The 16,674-nt window shown below is 52.5% G+C and overlaps 1 protein-coding gene across 1 annotated transcript in view; it reads right to left on the reverse strand.

Moving 5' to 3' along the window:
• FAM188B (family with sequence similarity 188, member B) overlaps nt 1-16,674 on the reverse strand; it is a 139,312-nt gene that overhangs the window by 37,246 nt on the left and 85,392 nt on the right. Inside the window, exons 8-12 of the mRNA XM_011972200.1 lie at nt 16,245-16,361; nt 14,722-14,810; nt 5,052-5,153; nt 3,300-3,363; nt 2,129-2,194 (exon numbers count right to left, since the gene is read on the reverse strand). Coding sequence (XP_011827590.1) covers nt 2,129-2,194; nt 3,300-3,363; nt 5,052-5,153; nt 14,722-14,810; nt 16,245-16,361 — 438 coding nt within the window. The remainder of the gene's footprint in view (nt 1-2,128; nt 2,195-3,299; nt 3,364-5,051; nt 5,154-14,721; nt 14,811-16,244; nt 16,362-16,674) is intronic.

Below are 16,674 nucleotides of genomic sequence, written 5' to 3' on the forward strand. Positions count from 1 at the left end.
CCACCTTAGCCCCTGAAGCCTCACCAGTCACTTCCTTTTCCTGGCCCTGGTGGCTCCACACTCTGCTTCAGCTGAGAGTGTGACTAGGCGATCCCATTCCTGGCCACCCTGGCCAGATCCCACACACACGGACACGAATGCCATCAGGCTCTGCTCATCTCTCCTGTGACTGCCGCACTCTCACAACACTCTGGAACAATAGCAGGTCTCCTTTCTGCTCGTTCAGACTGCCTAGTACTGCATTTGGAAGACACCCTTCTCCACGTGTTTAAGCTTCTTCTTTGAGGACCACACTTAGATGATGAACAGCTGGAAGCTACCCGGTAACTGCTCCATCTTCCATTTTCCAGATGGGGAAACTGAGAGCCAGTGACCTTCCCAAGGCCACATGTGACTATGGAATAAGCCAGAGGAGGCCCCCAGGCCCCTGCTCCAGGCCTCCTCTGCCCAGGCCAGGTGGTGAATGCACCGCATCAGCAGATGGCCTGAGTGACTCCAGTGAAAAACCAGAGTTGGGGACAGGTAGCAAAGGACAGACAGCCCAAGGCTCCCAATGCCTCAGCCAGCACTCCTCCTCCCATGCACCTGTACAGAGCAACCCACGTAGAAAGGCAGCCATCCTAATCCCTGCTTTTGGGACAGGCCCTGAGGCCTCTGCCCAGGCTGAGGGGTGAAAGCACTTCAGGTGGACTGACCCTCCGGCGACCTCACCTGCCTCCTCTTGTTCTTAGGGCAGGTCCCATTGCCTACCCGAGGGACATCTGGTGCTGCCAGGGCCTGGTCATTTCCCAGGGCTGTGCCCAGGCTTTCAGGGTCCTTGGGAAAGTTCTGCGGAATGCAGTCTGACAGCAAGAGCTTTAGTCCTGGTCCCATTTTCAGCAAGTTCTCCCACTCTCCAGCTTACCACCAAACCCTCCGGTGCCTTCTGTGGGGTCGAAAAGAATGGATCCCACATCCAGAAGGCCAAAGGGAAGGCAAGGGAAGGCTCAGGGACCAGCCAGCACACCAGGAGAGAAAGGTCTGTGTTCTTCCTCTGCTTCGATCCTGACACTCAGATGTCAGAATTGTGAGGCCTCGTAGTGGGGGTCTCAGAGGTCGCAGGTCTGCTGGCCTTAGCTCAGGCCACACCCGCCTTCTGAAACGCTTCCCTCTCATTTATACATGTCTACAAGGAACCTATCTCAAGGCTGCCCTTAGAGCATCATTACAATGGCAATCCTAATGTCAACAACAGAAGCTAACAACTACTGAGAACAAGCACAGCCCAGCTGCCCTAGGCTCTCTGCATGATGCTCTGAGGCAGGCACTGTTCTTCTGACCCACATTTTACAAATGAGGAAAGTGAGGTACAGGAGGATTCAGTAAGCTGCCTGAGGTCAGGTAGCTACTGAAGGGTGAATCTAGATTCAAAGCCAGGCCAACCAGCTCCAGAGACCGCGTTCTTTACCCCTGGAGTGTGCGGCCCCTCCCCACAGAGCCTGTGATGCCACAGCTCTGCCGTGACTTCCCGGAGCCCTGAGATCGGCTGCTGTCTGGCCCTGGCCACATCCCGCCTAGCTCATGGCCAGGAGTGAATATACAGCTCTTCTCTGGCAAGAGGCGGGTGCTCCAGAGCCCTCACCTAGAGCAGCCCTGCCACCCCAGGGACACTAATCAAGGTGTGTATCACACTGCTAAGCCCTCCAACCCACCCAGGAAGCCGCTTTCTGGTCACCTCACCAGCTGATCCCAGGACCCACTCCACTGACAAAGAGCTCCTGTATTCCAGCAGTGGCTGCTTCCACTCGGACAGAGAGAAAGCTGTGCTGACCTCCATCTAACAGCTGCTTCCTGTGTCCTGACCCCACCCATCCAGCTCTGCTGTCAGTAGCCCTGGCTGTGGCTGCTCCCTGTGCCCTGCCTCCAGGACCAGCCCTTGAGGATGCAATGGCAGGAGCTGGATCCCTCACTCACCCCAAGTCCATTCTCCTCAGCCCCCAACCAGGGGCCAGCATCACTCCTTCCCAGCTTCCTCGCCATCCCGGGGTGGGATGACAGGGAGAAGAACTCCAGTTCACAGCACTGTTCCCACAGTGAAATCAGAAGGCTCAGTGCTGCACATCCCACAGGAGTAAGGCACGCTCCATACCTGACGAATGCTTTGTTGAAGAAAAGTCACCAGGTCCTCATAGCAGGCCAAACTGTGGAGCGTGAGCTGAGAAGACACAAACACGCAGGATGAGTGGCCCAAGCCCCGTGCAGTGCCCCATCCTGGATTAGCTTCTGTTCCCCGGCTTCCGTAGCTACAAAACCCCACTTGGGAATGTCCCTGCATCAGAGAGCAGCGTCCCCAAGTCGGGGCTGAGAGGCACGGCCATACGTCTGCGTGACTGAAAGGCTGCCTGGCACTGCTGGAGTCACTGGGATTCAGGCAGCCCTATGGCAGCCCTGGACTGAGACTCCAGAGTTCTAGCCTCCTGTGTGGCCCCAACAGGGGAGGTCTGCACCCCATGGGCGAGTCACTGACACCAGAGAGGCGGCTGGCGGGGAGGTCGATATCCAAATCACAATAGCCAGGCCAGGTGGAAGCGAACCGGCCGTCCTGAGTTCAGCGGGAAGCAGCCCTTAAGAGTCTCCTTCGCTTTTTCAGGCAGGCCAGGAAAAAACACTTCAAGAGAAAATATTCAACAATGCGAGACCCTCAGTTAGGGTCACAGGGCAACACGTGCCCAAACCGAGGTCAAATGAAACTAACTTGTTAACACAAAAATTCTCAGTGAAGAGGTTGGCAAGAGGTAGCTGAAAACCTTCACTGTTTTTATATTTTACAAAATACAAAAATGTACGTCTCCCATTACGTCCCTGATTGTGTATGACTTAGATCCGGCTTTATGGCTGGTGTTCCAAGCTATTAAAGTTCCTCCCCAGGTTCTAACTTTCCCTCCCTCTCCTTACCACCCCTGCCCCACCCCCTCCCACAACAATCCTGGAGCAGATGCTAAAGAAAGAGGAAGAGGGACACAGGGAAGCCCAGGGCTTAACCAAAAGGCATTCCGTATAGACTTCACCATACAGACCTGCGCACCCTCGAGGGGACAGGGAGCCAGTCAGCCTTTTGGCCGTAAAGCCAGCTCTAGCAGGAGCCCATCCCCAAAGCTACCCCACGTCTGTCCCCACCCTAATCCCAGGACGAGGATTCCTGGGACCTGGGCTGCGGGAAGGCCAGCCTGTCCCCAGCTGAGGAAGGATTTACTTATATGAAAGGAGACAGTCCCCAAACAAAGCCAAAGGTTGCATGATAATTTTCCAGAAAGCCATACTGTTTCTAAGACTCCATCTGCTTTGTATTTCCCTGTTGGACTGAACTGCTGTGTTCTTGAAGCCCTAAAAAGGAAAGGAAGGTGCATGAGTCCTCCGAGCAGAGAGAAGGCGTGCCCTCCAGCCGGGGCGAAACCACATGTGTCATTAAAGAAAGACAAATAAGAAGGTGGCTCCAGAGAGAAAAAGGAGCCAAGAGTTTCTCGTTTTTCCCCGCTTTGAACTCACCCACTAGGCTAGGCCCAGAGAACTCCAATAGCAGGATTTAAAAGAAAAAGAAAAAAAAAAAAAAAAGAAATGGAAAAAAGACCGCAAAGGGAGAGCTTGGAATAACCAAACCCAAACCCAAGTCCTGGCGGTAGAAGCCCGACTCTCACCCACAACTGACAAATGTGTTTCCAGACTGCGGAATGCTGCCTGGCCCTTCGTTTTCACTGATGGGGGAACACCACCTCCGTCCTCTCTGAGGCACCCCCTGGGTGTGCAGCCCAGGATGGCTGGGAATCAGAGCCGGATTTGGGGCCCCGTGCTCCTTTAGTGGCTGTGTAGCCTTGGACCAGCCACCCTCCCTCTCTGGGCTTCTGTTTCCTAATCTGTAAAACAGGGAGAAACTGAATTCCTGCCCCATCTGTTCTCAGGGCTGCCCTGCAGATCCTAAGGGCCGGGGTTAGTAAGTTAACTGGAAGGTGAGTACCAAAGACAAGTGACAGTAATGATAACAAAAATAAATAATGATATCTAACATGTGGTGCTTAGTATGTGCCAGACACTGTCCTAAACACTTCACAATTATTATTATTTATCAGCTATTCATATTGATAAAATGATTTAAACTGATAATCCTATTTATTATATATCATTTCTTTATACTGACTCATTCAGGTCTCACAGCCATCCAAGTAAGTAATCGTTATAATCATCCCCATTTTCCAGATGAGTAAACAGAAAGGTTATATCAATTGCCCAACGTCACACAGCCAATAAGCAACAGCACTGGGAGTCTGATCTAAGAGTCCTTTCTCTGAAGCGATATGCTACGGTGACCAATGTGCCCCCAGAGTATGGTCCTTGGCCCCAAAAGTGATCACCTTTACTACCGCTTAGCCTCACAGCTGGGACAGTGATGCTTGCTTAGCCTCACAGCTGGGACAGTGATGCTTCCACTCTGACGGGTCAGGCTGAAGAGCCAGCAAACCTTGCATGTGGGTTATATGCAGTAGAATGGGGCCAGCGGTGAAGAGATGATGCGGGTCAGGATAACTGGGTCCAGGGCCTGGGTTCCACCTCACCTCCCTGAGTCTTTATGGGATGGGGACCCAAGTGACAGAGCAAATGGCAGTGTGCTTTGGGGACTGGGAAGAGCAGTACAGTGGGGTCAGGACTGGATCAACCTGAAGGGCTGTTTCCCGAGGCCTCCAGATCAGAGAACGATAGAGAGGAGCTGGCTGCAGGGGTCAGAGGCTTCCTCTGAGGGGTCACCCCAGAGCTCCTCAGGAGGAAACCAGGGCAGACAGACCACGCCTTCCACATGAGAACTGGAGCCCAGAGAGGACATCACAGGGCCGCATGGAAGGACGGGGCTCTCCCTGAGTCTGGGGCTGCCCAGCACATCAGGCTGGCTTGCAGGGCTCCTCCCAGCATGTGGCACAGGGTGGGGACCGGAAGGACCCAAGGACAGGAACACACACAGCCAGCTTGCCGGCAGCTGCCAGCAGACGATGAGCCATGGCAACACAGACCTCAGAACCACTTACAGTGCGACAACAGCTCTCTCTCGGCCCCCTGCCCGCCACACAATATCTGCGAGAGCCAGGGCGAGGCAGTGGGTCCGGTGGGCATCTGAAGGCTGCAGTCCCCTGCGGACAAGAAAAGGAAGGCATTTATGCCCATGTGGACACAAGGCTGAGATGGTGCAGCTCTGCTTAGTGTGGTCAGGTAGCCCCCTCTGCAGATGGCCTGTCCTTTCCCTTGCCTGCAGAGGGGCCACCTGCAGCCCAGGAGCCCCAAGGCAAAGCCCAGGAAAGAGGGGTCTCCACAGCTGAGGGCCAAAGGAGGTGCCTTCAAGTGGGAGGCCCCGGGTGGGGCTGGAGAAGGAGGAGGCAGAGGAAAGGGCCTATAGGAGCAAAGGGGGCTCTGTAGGCTTGGTGGGGCCCAGAAGTGTGTGAGAGAAAGGGCTATGAGTTCTGACAGGGACTGGGAGGCCCAGCCAGCAGTGCTCGGGAATGACTGCCATCTCAGGACTCTGCCCTGGCCCTGGCCATGCCCACCTCCAAGCGCCTGGAGTCAACAGCATGTACAGGCGGTGCTCTTCACTCCCAGGGCCAAGGGGACAGCAGCCTCACTTGCTGGAGATTTAGACACAGAGTGACAGGATGGATTCAAGGATGAGCTCTGTGTTTTGAGTGGGTACATGGTGGTGCCATCAGGTGAAATAAGGACAATGTGGCTGGGAAGAGGTAGTTGGAGATAGATAGAAGATAATGAGTTGCACTTCAGACTTACTGAGTTTGAGATGCACTCAGATCTTTAGATAAGGCTGTCAGACACATAGAAAGCCCAAGAGAGCGGCTGGGGCTGGGCACAGATTTCCCAGAGACAGAATGAAGAAAAGCAGAGACAGTGGCCGAGGGTGGAACCCTGTGGAACTCTAAGGAATCAGTGGAGGTAGAGGAGGAAGGGTCAGAGGGGCGGAATGAGGAGAGAGTGCCACGACACAGTCTTAGGAGCAAATGGACAGGAAGTCAGCTGTATCAAACATGGCAGACACCTCTCTACAATAAAAAAGGTAATTAAGAGGTCCCTGGTGCCTGAACTGAATGAGAGGGAAGGGAAACAGCCGAATATACATATTTCTTTCCATTTCACATTCCCAGGACTCCTTTGGGCTATACTTCTAGGCTTCTCTTGGATTCTGCAAATTTTAAAAAAACTCATATGGAAGCTAGCTGGTCTCTCCCTAACAAACAAAAGGACTTGATGACCCTGTTAAGGCTCAAAGGAATACAGAGGGGGTTCCTGCCTTCAGTCGCCAAATAATTCCTGAGCTCCATGTGGAACTGTTGGGGAGGAAGAATACTAAAGTTTGTCCCTCTTTTCCAGGGCAGAGGAAAAGAAATCAGGAGACCAGGACCCAGCCCACCACAGTGGGCAGCATGTGGTCACTGCCCGGTGCCTGGGATATATAGCCAGTGACCTACACCCAGGCTGCTGTGGTCCAATTACTTTAAAAGGTGACAGACCACAGTGGCCCCTCAGTTTCCTCATCCATAAACTGACAATGACCACTGCACCTCCCTCATGGCTTTACACGAGATGTTTGTAAGGTCCATGGACCAGTGGCTGGCATGTGGTGACTATTGAATCAATGGTGCCTATTACTATTGTCTTTTATGAAAACATCAAGTCCCCACGTGGGCCATGACAAGGAGAAAGTGAATTTCCAACATCTAATATGAAAGTGACACCAAGCCTCTGACACTGGAAATCCTTCAAATCCAATGAGACAAGCAACAAGTACTCAAGCACTTAAGAAAATAAAACAGCGACTGCCTGACACTTCTTTGGCCTCAGGAAGCCCATCATGTTCCTTGGAGGAAATAGTTACCAAGCATTCACTGAACCGGATGCCCCAGCTGCTGGGAGCACTGGCCCAGGTCACGGCTCACTATGAAAACAACCATGAGAAAACATTGCTCTAGGTTTCAGGAGAGCCCACACCAAGGACTAAGGGGACCCTGGAAAGCAGTGCTTATCAGAAAAAGAAGAAAGGACTGGACTCAGAACCCACAAACGTGACTCTATTACCCCCACAGCTCCTGCTTCATGCCCTGCTCTCATACAAATGGTGGCCATGTACTGCCAACTGCACATCCTGAATACCTCGTGCCCACCCTCCCGCTGCTGTGTGGCCCAGGCCAGGGTGTTCTGCCCCTTAGCTCAGCTGTTACAGCCAGTGCCCCACCAGCATTTTTGTTCCATCTCGCCCCCCGTCCAGTCGCCATTGCACATACACATGGGGTGGGGGCGGGGGCGTGTCTTCCTACAACACAGGTGTGACCTGTGTTCCCCAACATGGATAGATGTTATACAAAATTATGCCTGGAGTGTACCTATGCTGGAAAAGCTCCCTATCTGGAAGTAAGGAGACCCCCGGCAAACACTTCTACACTAACTTACTGAACCAAGTAATTCTCAGTTGGAAGCTTCTCAGTGTAGCAACAAATAAGACTTCAAAAGCTAACATTGGCCAGGTGCAGTGGTTCATGTCTGCAATCCCAGCACTCTGGGAAGCCCTGGGTGGGAGGATCGCTTGAGGCCAGTAGTTTGAGAACAGCCTGGGCAACATAGCGAGACTCTGTCTGAAAAAATTAAAAAATCAGCCAGGTGTGGTGGCATGTGCAGTCTCAGCTACTCAGGAGGCTGAGGCAGGAGGATCGCTTGAGCCTAGGAGTTGGAGGCTGCAGTGGGCCATGATCACGCCACTGCATTCCAGCCTAGGTGACAGAGTGACACCCTGTCTCTAAAAAAAAAAAAAAAAAAAAAATTAAAAATGCTTCCAACATATATAGAGTATTTATCATGTGCCAGACACTGTTATAAACTCTTTCCATGTTATTTCATCAAATTGTTAAAGCAATCCTATGAGGGAAGTACTATTATATCCTCTTTTTAAAATGGGAAAATTGAGGCATGGAGACACAGTGATTTACCCAGATCAGATAGTAAGTAAAAACTGGAAAAAAATAAATACTGAGGAAGGAAGGAGAGCTTGGGCAAGTAGAACCAACTGTCCTGGGCACCTGGTTTTAGGAACCAGCCTCCTTTGCCTTTGACCCTGTCTTTTCAGCACCATGTAACACAATCAAGAGATCTTGCTCTGGGGTGGGGCCTGTCCCCTGATCCTACAGGCTCTGCTTACAGCCCCTTTGAACCACCACGTCTCCAAGCATAAGTCCTCATTCTTTTCACTGGCTTCCAGTTAGTAACTCTGCCAGTCTCTCTTTTCCCTGAGCCTTCTCCATCTTTCTCTTTTGAGACACAGTTTTCTAGAAAACTCAGTGGAGTTGGAAAAAGTACAGTGGTCAGACAGGTAAGAGGCTTGGGCTGGATTCCTGGGTCACAGGTTCTGGGGAAACCATTGCGCTCCCTGGCCTTTGTTTAGGCACTGGGTCAGATGCCCCCAAAGCATCATTCCAACACTGCCATTCTGTCTTTAACCCAGGAGTTCCCAACCCCCAGGCCACAGACTGGCACTGGTCTGTGGCCTGTTAGGAACCGAGCCACACAGCAGGAGGTGAGCAGTGGGCGAGCCAGTGAAGCTGCGCTCCACCTGCTGTCAGGTCAGCAGTGGCATCAGACTCTATGGGAGCAGGAACCCTATTGTGAATTGTGCATGCGAGGGATCCAGATTGCACGCCCCTTATGAGAATCTAATGATGAATGTAATGCACTTGAATCATACCGAAACCATCCCACCCCATCTCCAGTCCGTGGAAAAGCTGTCTTCCACAAAACCAGTCCCTGGTGCCAAAAAGGCTGGGGACCGTGGTTTTAACCCACCTCAGATTAGCCAGGGCTTTATGTGCCTACGTAAGAACCTGCACCCACAGATGACAACAGGGGAAGGAGGTGCTGCGTCTGAATCGCCCAGGCCTTTACCAGAGAGCTCAGCGCACGCCTTCCCTGGCAGAACACGGGTGACAAGCAGGTCTGCACTTCCTGATCGGTCAGACTCCTTCCAGGAGGCTGGCACCTGGCCAGCCTCTTCAACCAAGAGAAGTTTCTTTAAGAGTCGAATTCCTTACAGGTGAAGTGCAGGAAAAAGACATTTATCTAGAGATAGGGGAAATAAATGATCTTGAGGGAATAATACATCTTGCTTTGACCTAAATTACCCAAGTGTTTCAGATGAAAGATATGTTTCTACCCTAACCGTCTCAAAATAGCCTCACCTGTCCATGTGACGTGCCCATGGAGCCATGTACAGAGTCTATAGTCAATCTGGGGGAGCTCCCTGTCTGCTCCCTCTCAGGGTCAAAAGCTGCAACAGAGGGTAGAAAGGCTGGCCTGGGGCTGCAGGACCATGCGCTCTGCTACCAATGTCCACAGAGGCCTTGGGCAAGCTCCCCTCCTTCTCTGGGCCTCCAATTCCCCAATTTCAGAGGCGAAGTGGAAGTGAGAGGAGGACTTGCTGGATTCCCCGACTCTCAGATCTGCACCCGCCTCTGAGGGCTGCTCCTGGCCTGTGGCTCTCTCCAGGCCTTCAGGGGCATCAAGAGCTCTTCATCTCTTTCTGTGAGCCGAGCCGGCACAGCATCTTCTCAAGTGGAAAAACACTGAGTCCTGCCGCCCAGCTCTGTCCTTCCCGAATGAGGAGAGGCCGGCTGCTGGCCTGATGGAATGAGTCTTAATGAAGCCAGACAGTCCTGCAGAAAAAACACCACTGCTGCCAAGATGCCTTTATTTCAGCGTGACTTCCCTGGAGAGTGCGATCCCATCCTCCATCTGCTTTCACAGAACCATTTCCCCATCAGTGGTGGTGGGCAGCATCTGAGGTGCGGGCCTCCAGGGCCAAGGCAGACCCCACACACAGGCAGGAAAGTGCAGGGGCTGCCTCTTGGCCCTCAGGGCCTGAGCTCCCCAGGGCCCCAGAGCAGACGGCAGCTGATGGCAGGTCACTGTGGTGTTCCTGAAGAGAATAGAGGGGCCTGCCTTTTTTTTTTTTAAGCTGGATCATGTCTGAAATCCTAGAATTTCAGGGTCAAAAGGGAGTGCTGAAGCCTCACACCCAACCATGCACACATGGCTTTTGGAGGAACATCAATAAGGCAATCAATCAGTGTGAAAACTATGTAAGTCAATGAAACCGAGGAGCTGAGGACTGAGAGAGGTTCCTGCCCACGTGACCCGTGTTTCCCCTTTGCTCACGTGGGGCAGGGGCTCTGTAGGTGTTTGCTATGCTGCTCTCTGTACTCTCCTGTGTTTATCTTTTCTAACTTAAAGCCAAAGGGGAGGTTCCATCATGAAGCCGTTCATGAACAGATCCACCCCTTGGTCCCTAGGAGTCTGGATGGGTGTCCAGCGATGGAAGTCTAAAACTCAGAGCCCTCAGCCTCCCTCCTGGTCTCCCTGGGCCCCCACTGCTCCATGCCTCTTGCAGGGCACAGCAGCACAGTATGACATAGGGGCACCAGGTACCAGTCTTGGTTCTGCCAAGGATGCCAGATGTGACCCTGAACAACCATCTTTCCCTCTCTGGGCCTCAGTTTCCCCATCTGTACCATGGCAGGCTGAGTTCGATGGCCCTACTCACTTGTAGAGAGAGCCCTTGAAGATTTACAAAGGACTTTGCATTTCCTTATTGAGTCCAATTTAGGCAGGCCAGAGAGGACTATTCCTACTTCACAAACAGAGAAAGTGATGCCCCGTTTCCACACAACCATCATCCAGGTCCTGACCCAGTCTGGTACTCTCTTCAGCACACTTCCCCTCTCCCAGGGTGGCTGAGGGGCACAGAGCCATGCATTCCCCCTCCCAGCCTGGGCACCAACATCTATAGGCTAGACACCCACCCACTTGGAAAGGACGACCTTCTGCAGCCTCTGACCTGCAGGGCCTTGGCAAAGCAGTGACATGGACTCCACCTCCCTTCTCTTCTCCAGGCCCCAGACAGCCGGCCCTCACTCCCTGGTCTTCCTGGTCTTCACTTGACAGAAGCCCTAACCTGTCCTCAGGAGGGTTCTTCCTCCCCAACCCCTATCTACCTGCGACCCGAGGCAGGACCAGGGCAGGAGAGTGGGAGGAGACTGGGGTGGGAAGGCTGGGGAGGGCATCTGGTGCCTGCTGCCCAGGGCCCACCACCAGGAGGAGGTGAGTCCTTGCTGGGGTCAGGGGAGAGGGTCTCTGGGCCTCCCCAGCTTGTCTCCCTGCGACACCTCTGCCTGAGTCCCCTGAGGCTTTTTCAGCAAGCTCCATAACTGAGCCAGGTTCTCCACTCCTCCCTCTCAGTTGAGTCTGAAGGATGTCCCCTGAGGCCTGCCAGGAGGCCTGTGGGAGCAGGAAGTCAGACCACTTCACTCGTCCTACACAGCACAGCACCTCTGTGATGGGGCAGCAGCCAGTAGGGATGGGCTACAAGCAGCACCCAGCCCAGGCGGTGGGCTACAAGCAGCACCCAGAGTTTCAGGGCTCCAAACAAAGGCAAGGTCACTCTCCCACACCATTAATCCTTTCAGGCTCGCTGGAGAAGGTGGCCCTGGCCAGCAGGCTGTGCTCTCCTAGCTGCATGGCACAGCCCTCCTCTGCTCCAGCCAGGCAGGCCACCCCATAGGGTCTGGCTCCTTGGCACCTGGCACACCCCCACACATGACAATCCCCAACAGGCCAGCAGTTCCTTCTTCCCTCCTCCTCTGCCCACCCCCACTGGCCCCAGGACCCACTGGGCTGCACCATCCTTGGCCTGCAGCGAGGAGGTGCCTGCCTGGCCGGCAGTGACAGGTAGAAAACCTCACTCCTCCAGCTAAGCAGTTTTCTTTCTACCCAGAGTCCCCCTGGGATCCCAACCTGGATGGCTTTTGCCTTCTAAGGCCTGGCTTCCCTTCCTGATATGGAAAGCAAAGCTCGGCCCCCATGGATGTGGTCTGGGGGATACAGAAGCTCTCACATCCCCTTAGTGGGGTGGGGGTAGGGCAACAAAAAACCAAGTTGGCCTTGTGCCCTGGGCAGTCGGCTCTTCCTGGAACATACTTAAATGCCTCGTCCTGACGGCTGGGAAACCATCTGCAAGTTCCCCCAGAAGCCCACGTTGAAGTTCAAAAGCAACTCTGAAGGAGCACTGGGCCGAAATGAGTTGAGAGACAATCTGTTGCAAGGGCCAAGGCCTGATCCAAGCAGCTGGCGGCACCCAAGCCCCCTCTGGCAGCCTGGTGCTGACCTGCCACTACCCCAGGTCCCACCCTCCTCCTGCAAATGCTGCCCTAACCATCCCCAGTGACTTCCCCACTCCTCTCCCTGCCCACAGGCTTTGCACATCTTGTTCTCTTTACTGGAATACCAATCCGCCTCCCCTCCCTGTTTGGATAACTCATTCATTTGTCCATGTGTTTATTCAACAAAAATTCTAAGGGCCTCTTCTGTGGAGCAGGCACAGGGTTGGATGCCAGCGGCCTGGCTGTGAACCAGCTCAGGAAGGTCCCTGTTCTCATGGGGCTTGTGTTCTGGAGTGGAGCGGGCAGTAGTAGGTGGCAGCAGATGTGGACAGGCAACCACATCGATGAGCAAGAGCACCAACTGGCAGTGCATTTATTAGAGGCAGGGCCTGGGTTTATCTTAATGGGGGAGGTCCGAGGAGGCCTCCACAAAGATGTGGCCCATGTGCAATGAGAGAAGCCAGCAGGCGCAGAGCCTGAGCACAGAGCCTGAGGGCCCAGGAAGGAGTTTGAGAATATTTGCTGTGAAGGAGAAAAAAATTTGAGGGGAAATAAGAGTGTGCAAGGATGCATATGAAGGGGAATCAGGGGTTCTGTCCATCCTTCATATCTCCGTAAGATGAAAATGTCAGTCCACCAGGGAGCCCGCCCTGAGCCACTTCATGTCCAGGTGAACTCTTAGCATGTCCCCTGTAACCACCTGTTCCTGTCTGGCTCTCCTGTTCAATCGTAGGTGCCATGAGGGCACCTGTATGTGTCTTGTTCAGTCCCGTATCCCTGCTAAGGACCTGGTAAGTACACTCTGCATATTTTTTTCAGTGCAAGGAAGGAAGGAAGGGAGGTAGGTAGATGGGTGCATATGTGCTCAGTATCCCTGTACCCTCTGAGGGCAGCCAGGGGTTCTCACTTAGAAAAGTTCTACCCAGTCAGGAGCATTCTTGAGCATACAGGACTGTGTTAAGTCCACCAGGGAGAGCTGATGGCAGGGTCTCTGCCCATGACATTCAAACCTCTCAGCCCTTTGTGGGGCTGAACTTCCAGAGCAGGCAGTGGGGCATGATCCTGTACAGACAAGAGCCACGAAGGATAGACCTGAGAGCAAAGGGGAGGGGAAGCAGGGAGAAGAACAAGGACAGGTGAGATCTTGCCACGGAAGTGTTACGTTGTTGTGCTTCTGATTAGCATCTTCAGTTGGAGAGGAAATGCCTTGATTATTACTGTGCAAAACCACTGGAAAAATTGATGCCAAGCATGAAGAGCCACCTTCACTTGAACCCTGTCTAAGGCAAAATCATCCATGCTGGTGAAATGTGTTTCACTGGAGTACCAAACTTGGCTGGATGGCTCTCCCAGTGAACAGAGTCTTTCCCAGGAAGGCATGGGCAATGGGCCTTGTTGTCCAGGTAACACCCAGGCTTTTCAAAAAAAGATTCTCAAATGCTTATTTCAAAGAACAAGTACCTTTCAATAAAGTTCAAGAACTGGCAAGATTAAGTATGGTTTTAAAATCCATTTAATGATTAATGTAACTTCAGGAGAATAGCGGTGCCTGCTGGGTACCAGAGGATTCTTCTGGAGTACTAGAAACATTTTCTCTTAATCTAGGCAGTGTGTTCAGGGGTGTGTGATTTTGCGATAATTCATTGAGCAGAACGCACATAGTATAACTACTTTGTGTATGTTATATTTTAACTAAAATTTTTTTTTTAAAAAGGCCAATTGCCAGAAGTTCTGTAGCTCCGAGGGTGACTCGGTACAAGCTGGTCACCAAGCCTGCAGGGAGGGAAAGAGAGGGAGGCCGCCTCCTCAAGGAGGCCTCGCCTTCAGCTCCACCAGTGCTCTGCCAATCCTTTCATCTTGGCACCAATGACGGTATGAGATAGGGGTTTTCTATCTGCCTCTCAACCTCATGGAGCATTTCTGGAGAGGACAGAGCTCACCTAAATCTCCCCTGAATCATTTGTGCCTGCACAGAGATGTTCCAGGAATGTGTGCTGAGTGAATGAGAATGAGCTGCTCATGTGCAAACACTTAATGTGTGAAATGAAAACTGAACGGCTGCAGGGAGTGGAAGCGATGAGTCTGTGGGGCGGCCTGGAATGTGTGGTTATGAATGTTGGCAGAGGGGAGATAGCGTGGGGAGGGAGGGGAGGCCTGGACTCAGTCAAAAGGTCAGCAGGTCGACCTGGTGGGTGGAAGGGATTCGGGCAGCTTTGCCGTCTGAAGAGAGGAAATTGGTTTCAATGTCGTTCCTGCAGCCCCTTCCCAGGTGGAGCACCACTGAGAACCCTCCTCGCTTTTAGAAACAAACACGCACAAGTCTCCTTAACACTGGTCTATGCAGGCGTTGTCAGCTAGCTGCCATTAACCTCTCCTTCCTTGACCTGCAGAAGACAGGAAATATCAGGGAACACACACGCTTCCTTGCTTGTTTTTTCTGGACACTCTAGAGAAGACTTGGGAAAATAAGATATTGCCAGAATGATCACTGACTTACCGAGCACAGTCAGCTTTGCTATCTCCTTCAAACAGGAGTTTCTGTAGGACACAGCCTTGGACAGCTGCCAGGACTCCGCAAGGACCACCCTGCAAAGAATGAGACCATTGCTGCCAGTGAGAACTGGCCTGGGGCAGAGTTTTTGGTTTCACCCAAACTCACCCCAGAACCCAAGTGATAGAGTAAAGGGGCCCTGCCTTCTGCAACAGAAGGGCCTCTGATGTGGCAACTGCTTCTACAACACACTAACCTTGGGTCACAGAGAGGGAGTGACAAGGCCCTGCGTCCACTCCTAGAGGAAGGGGCCAGTTGGCAGTGTGTCATGGGAGGAAAGTGACTCTTCATAACCAGTCAGCTGTGAAGCCAGCGACATCACCATAGGTGCTCCATCATCTAGGGAAACGTTTCTGTGTCTACAGGTTGAGAGTGTTAATTGTCTACCCAGCCTTCAAGACCCATCCTAAAGGCCTCCTCCTCCAAGAAGCCTTTCCTGACCATCTTGGCTGGCAGTGAGCCCCTTCAGCAGTCTGTGGTTATGTGAGCTCTGCGCTCTCTTCTGCCCTCCTTGTGGCCTGCTTCGGCACCACATTAGCTGTATCTTTGTTCTTTCCCACCCTGTAGTGCAGAGGCTCCTTGAGGAGCTCATCTCTGTAGGCATCATGGGGCTTAGCACAGGATCTGACTCCTGGGACACATTGGCAAAAGCTGGTGGGACTGAACAACACAAACAGACCTCATCTGGATTTAAGGATTGTCTGAACGGTAGGCTCATGAAGACCAGCTGAGTTTGGCCACAAGAGGGAGGGACAGAAGCTAGTGGTCCTGAGGCTCGACCTCAGGCAGTGTGGGGCAGGGGAGGTTCCTGGGGCTTAAGAAACTGAACCGGACCAAGCTGCTCTGCTCATCTGCTGATTCTTGATCCTGGGTTTAGCTTATTTTCTGCCCATGAGTCTAATGTGGGAACTGGGTATAAGCCATGTTCTAGGCCTGCAACCATCGGCCTCCGCTGGCCCAGCTTCTATTACACCCTTCTCTTCAAGCACTTGCTCCGCACACTTGATCCCTCTGCCTTTTCCTGCAGCCCCCAGACTTTCATACCGCCTCCCCTTCATTCATACTGCCACCTGCCTGGAGTGCCCTTTCTCCAGCTCTATCTGCAAAATCCTGTGAATCTCTCAATGATCAGCATAAGAAGGCCCCATCCAGCAGCCCCAAGCAGACTTAAGGCCTCCTACTGCTCTCTCCTGCTGAGGATCGCAGCACCTGCACCGCTCACAACAAGTGCTCCTTAAATCCATGTTCAATTTGAACATCTCCAAAGCAGAGGGTCTTGTTCCCCAGCTCTCGCTCCACCAGCCACATCTGAAGTGCCTGCACCAAGTGACAACTCAGCACATGTGGGGCTGGCTGGCCCAGAACAGCCCAGCTAATGTTCACAGGATTAACCAAAACTGGGAGGTACACCCCCCCCGATGCGTGATGGCCCAGCAGAAAGGTCCCAAGGAAACCTAGGAGCAACCTGCCTTGTTCTGCACAATGCCGTATTTTAATGAGGCTGTGTTACTAAAGGAAAAACTCTGAAGTTTCCATTCTTCATTGAAACAGCAAAAGCTGGAACCAAACAGAAGGGTCTTTATTTCCTATAAAAAGAAGAGAGAGTTTTACTGGTTGTTTTAAAAGCAAACAACAATACAATGTTCAGTGGGCATATTCCTGCAGAAGTTGTTCTTGAATTCTAGCAGGGAAGTCCATTTTCCAGCATGGTTCATCTCTTTTCTTTTTAGTTTTCAAGCTCATTCTTCTTACATTTGAGGAAAAAGAAACTCAATCCTGAGGGTCTTTCCTCTGGAACATCTTTAAACCAAGCCGGCCTGTGCTGACATGGGCCAAAATCTTTGTAAGCTCCTTACAGGGGCCTTGAGAAAGAGAATTTTAGATTTGCAAGGGATCTTG

Source organism: Mandrillus leucophaeus, unplaced genomic scaffold (assembly GCF_000951045.1).
Source record: "Mandrillus leucophaeus isolate KB7577 unplaced genomic scaffold, Mleu.le_1.0 Scaffold128, whole genome shotgun sequence".
Taxonomy (NCBI): Eukaryota; Metazoa; Chordata; class Mammalia; order Primates; family Cercopithecidae; genus Mandrillus; species Mandrillus leucophaeus.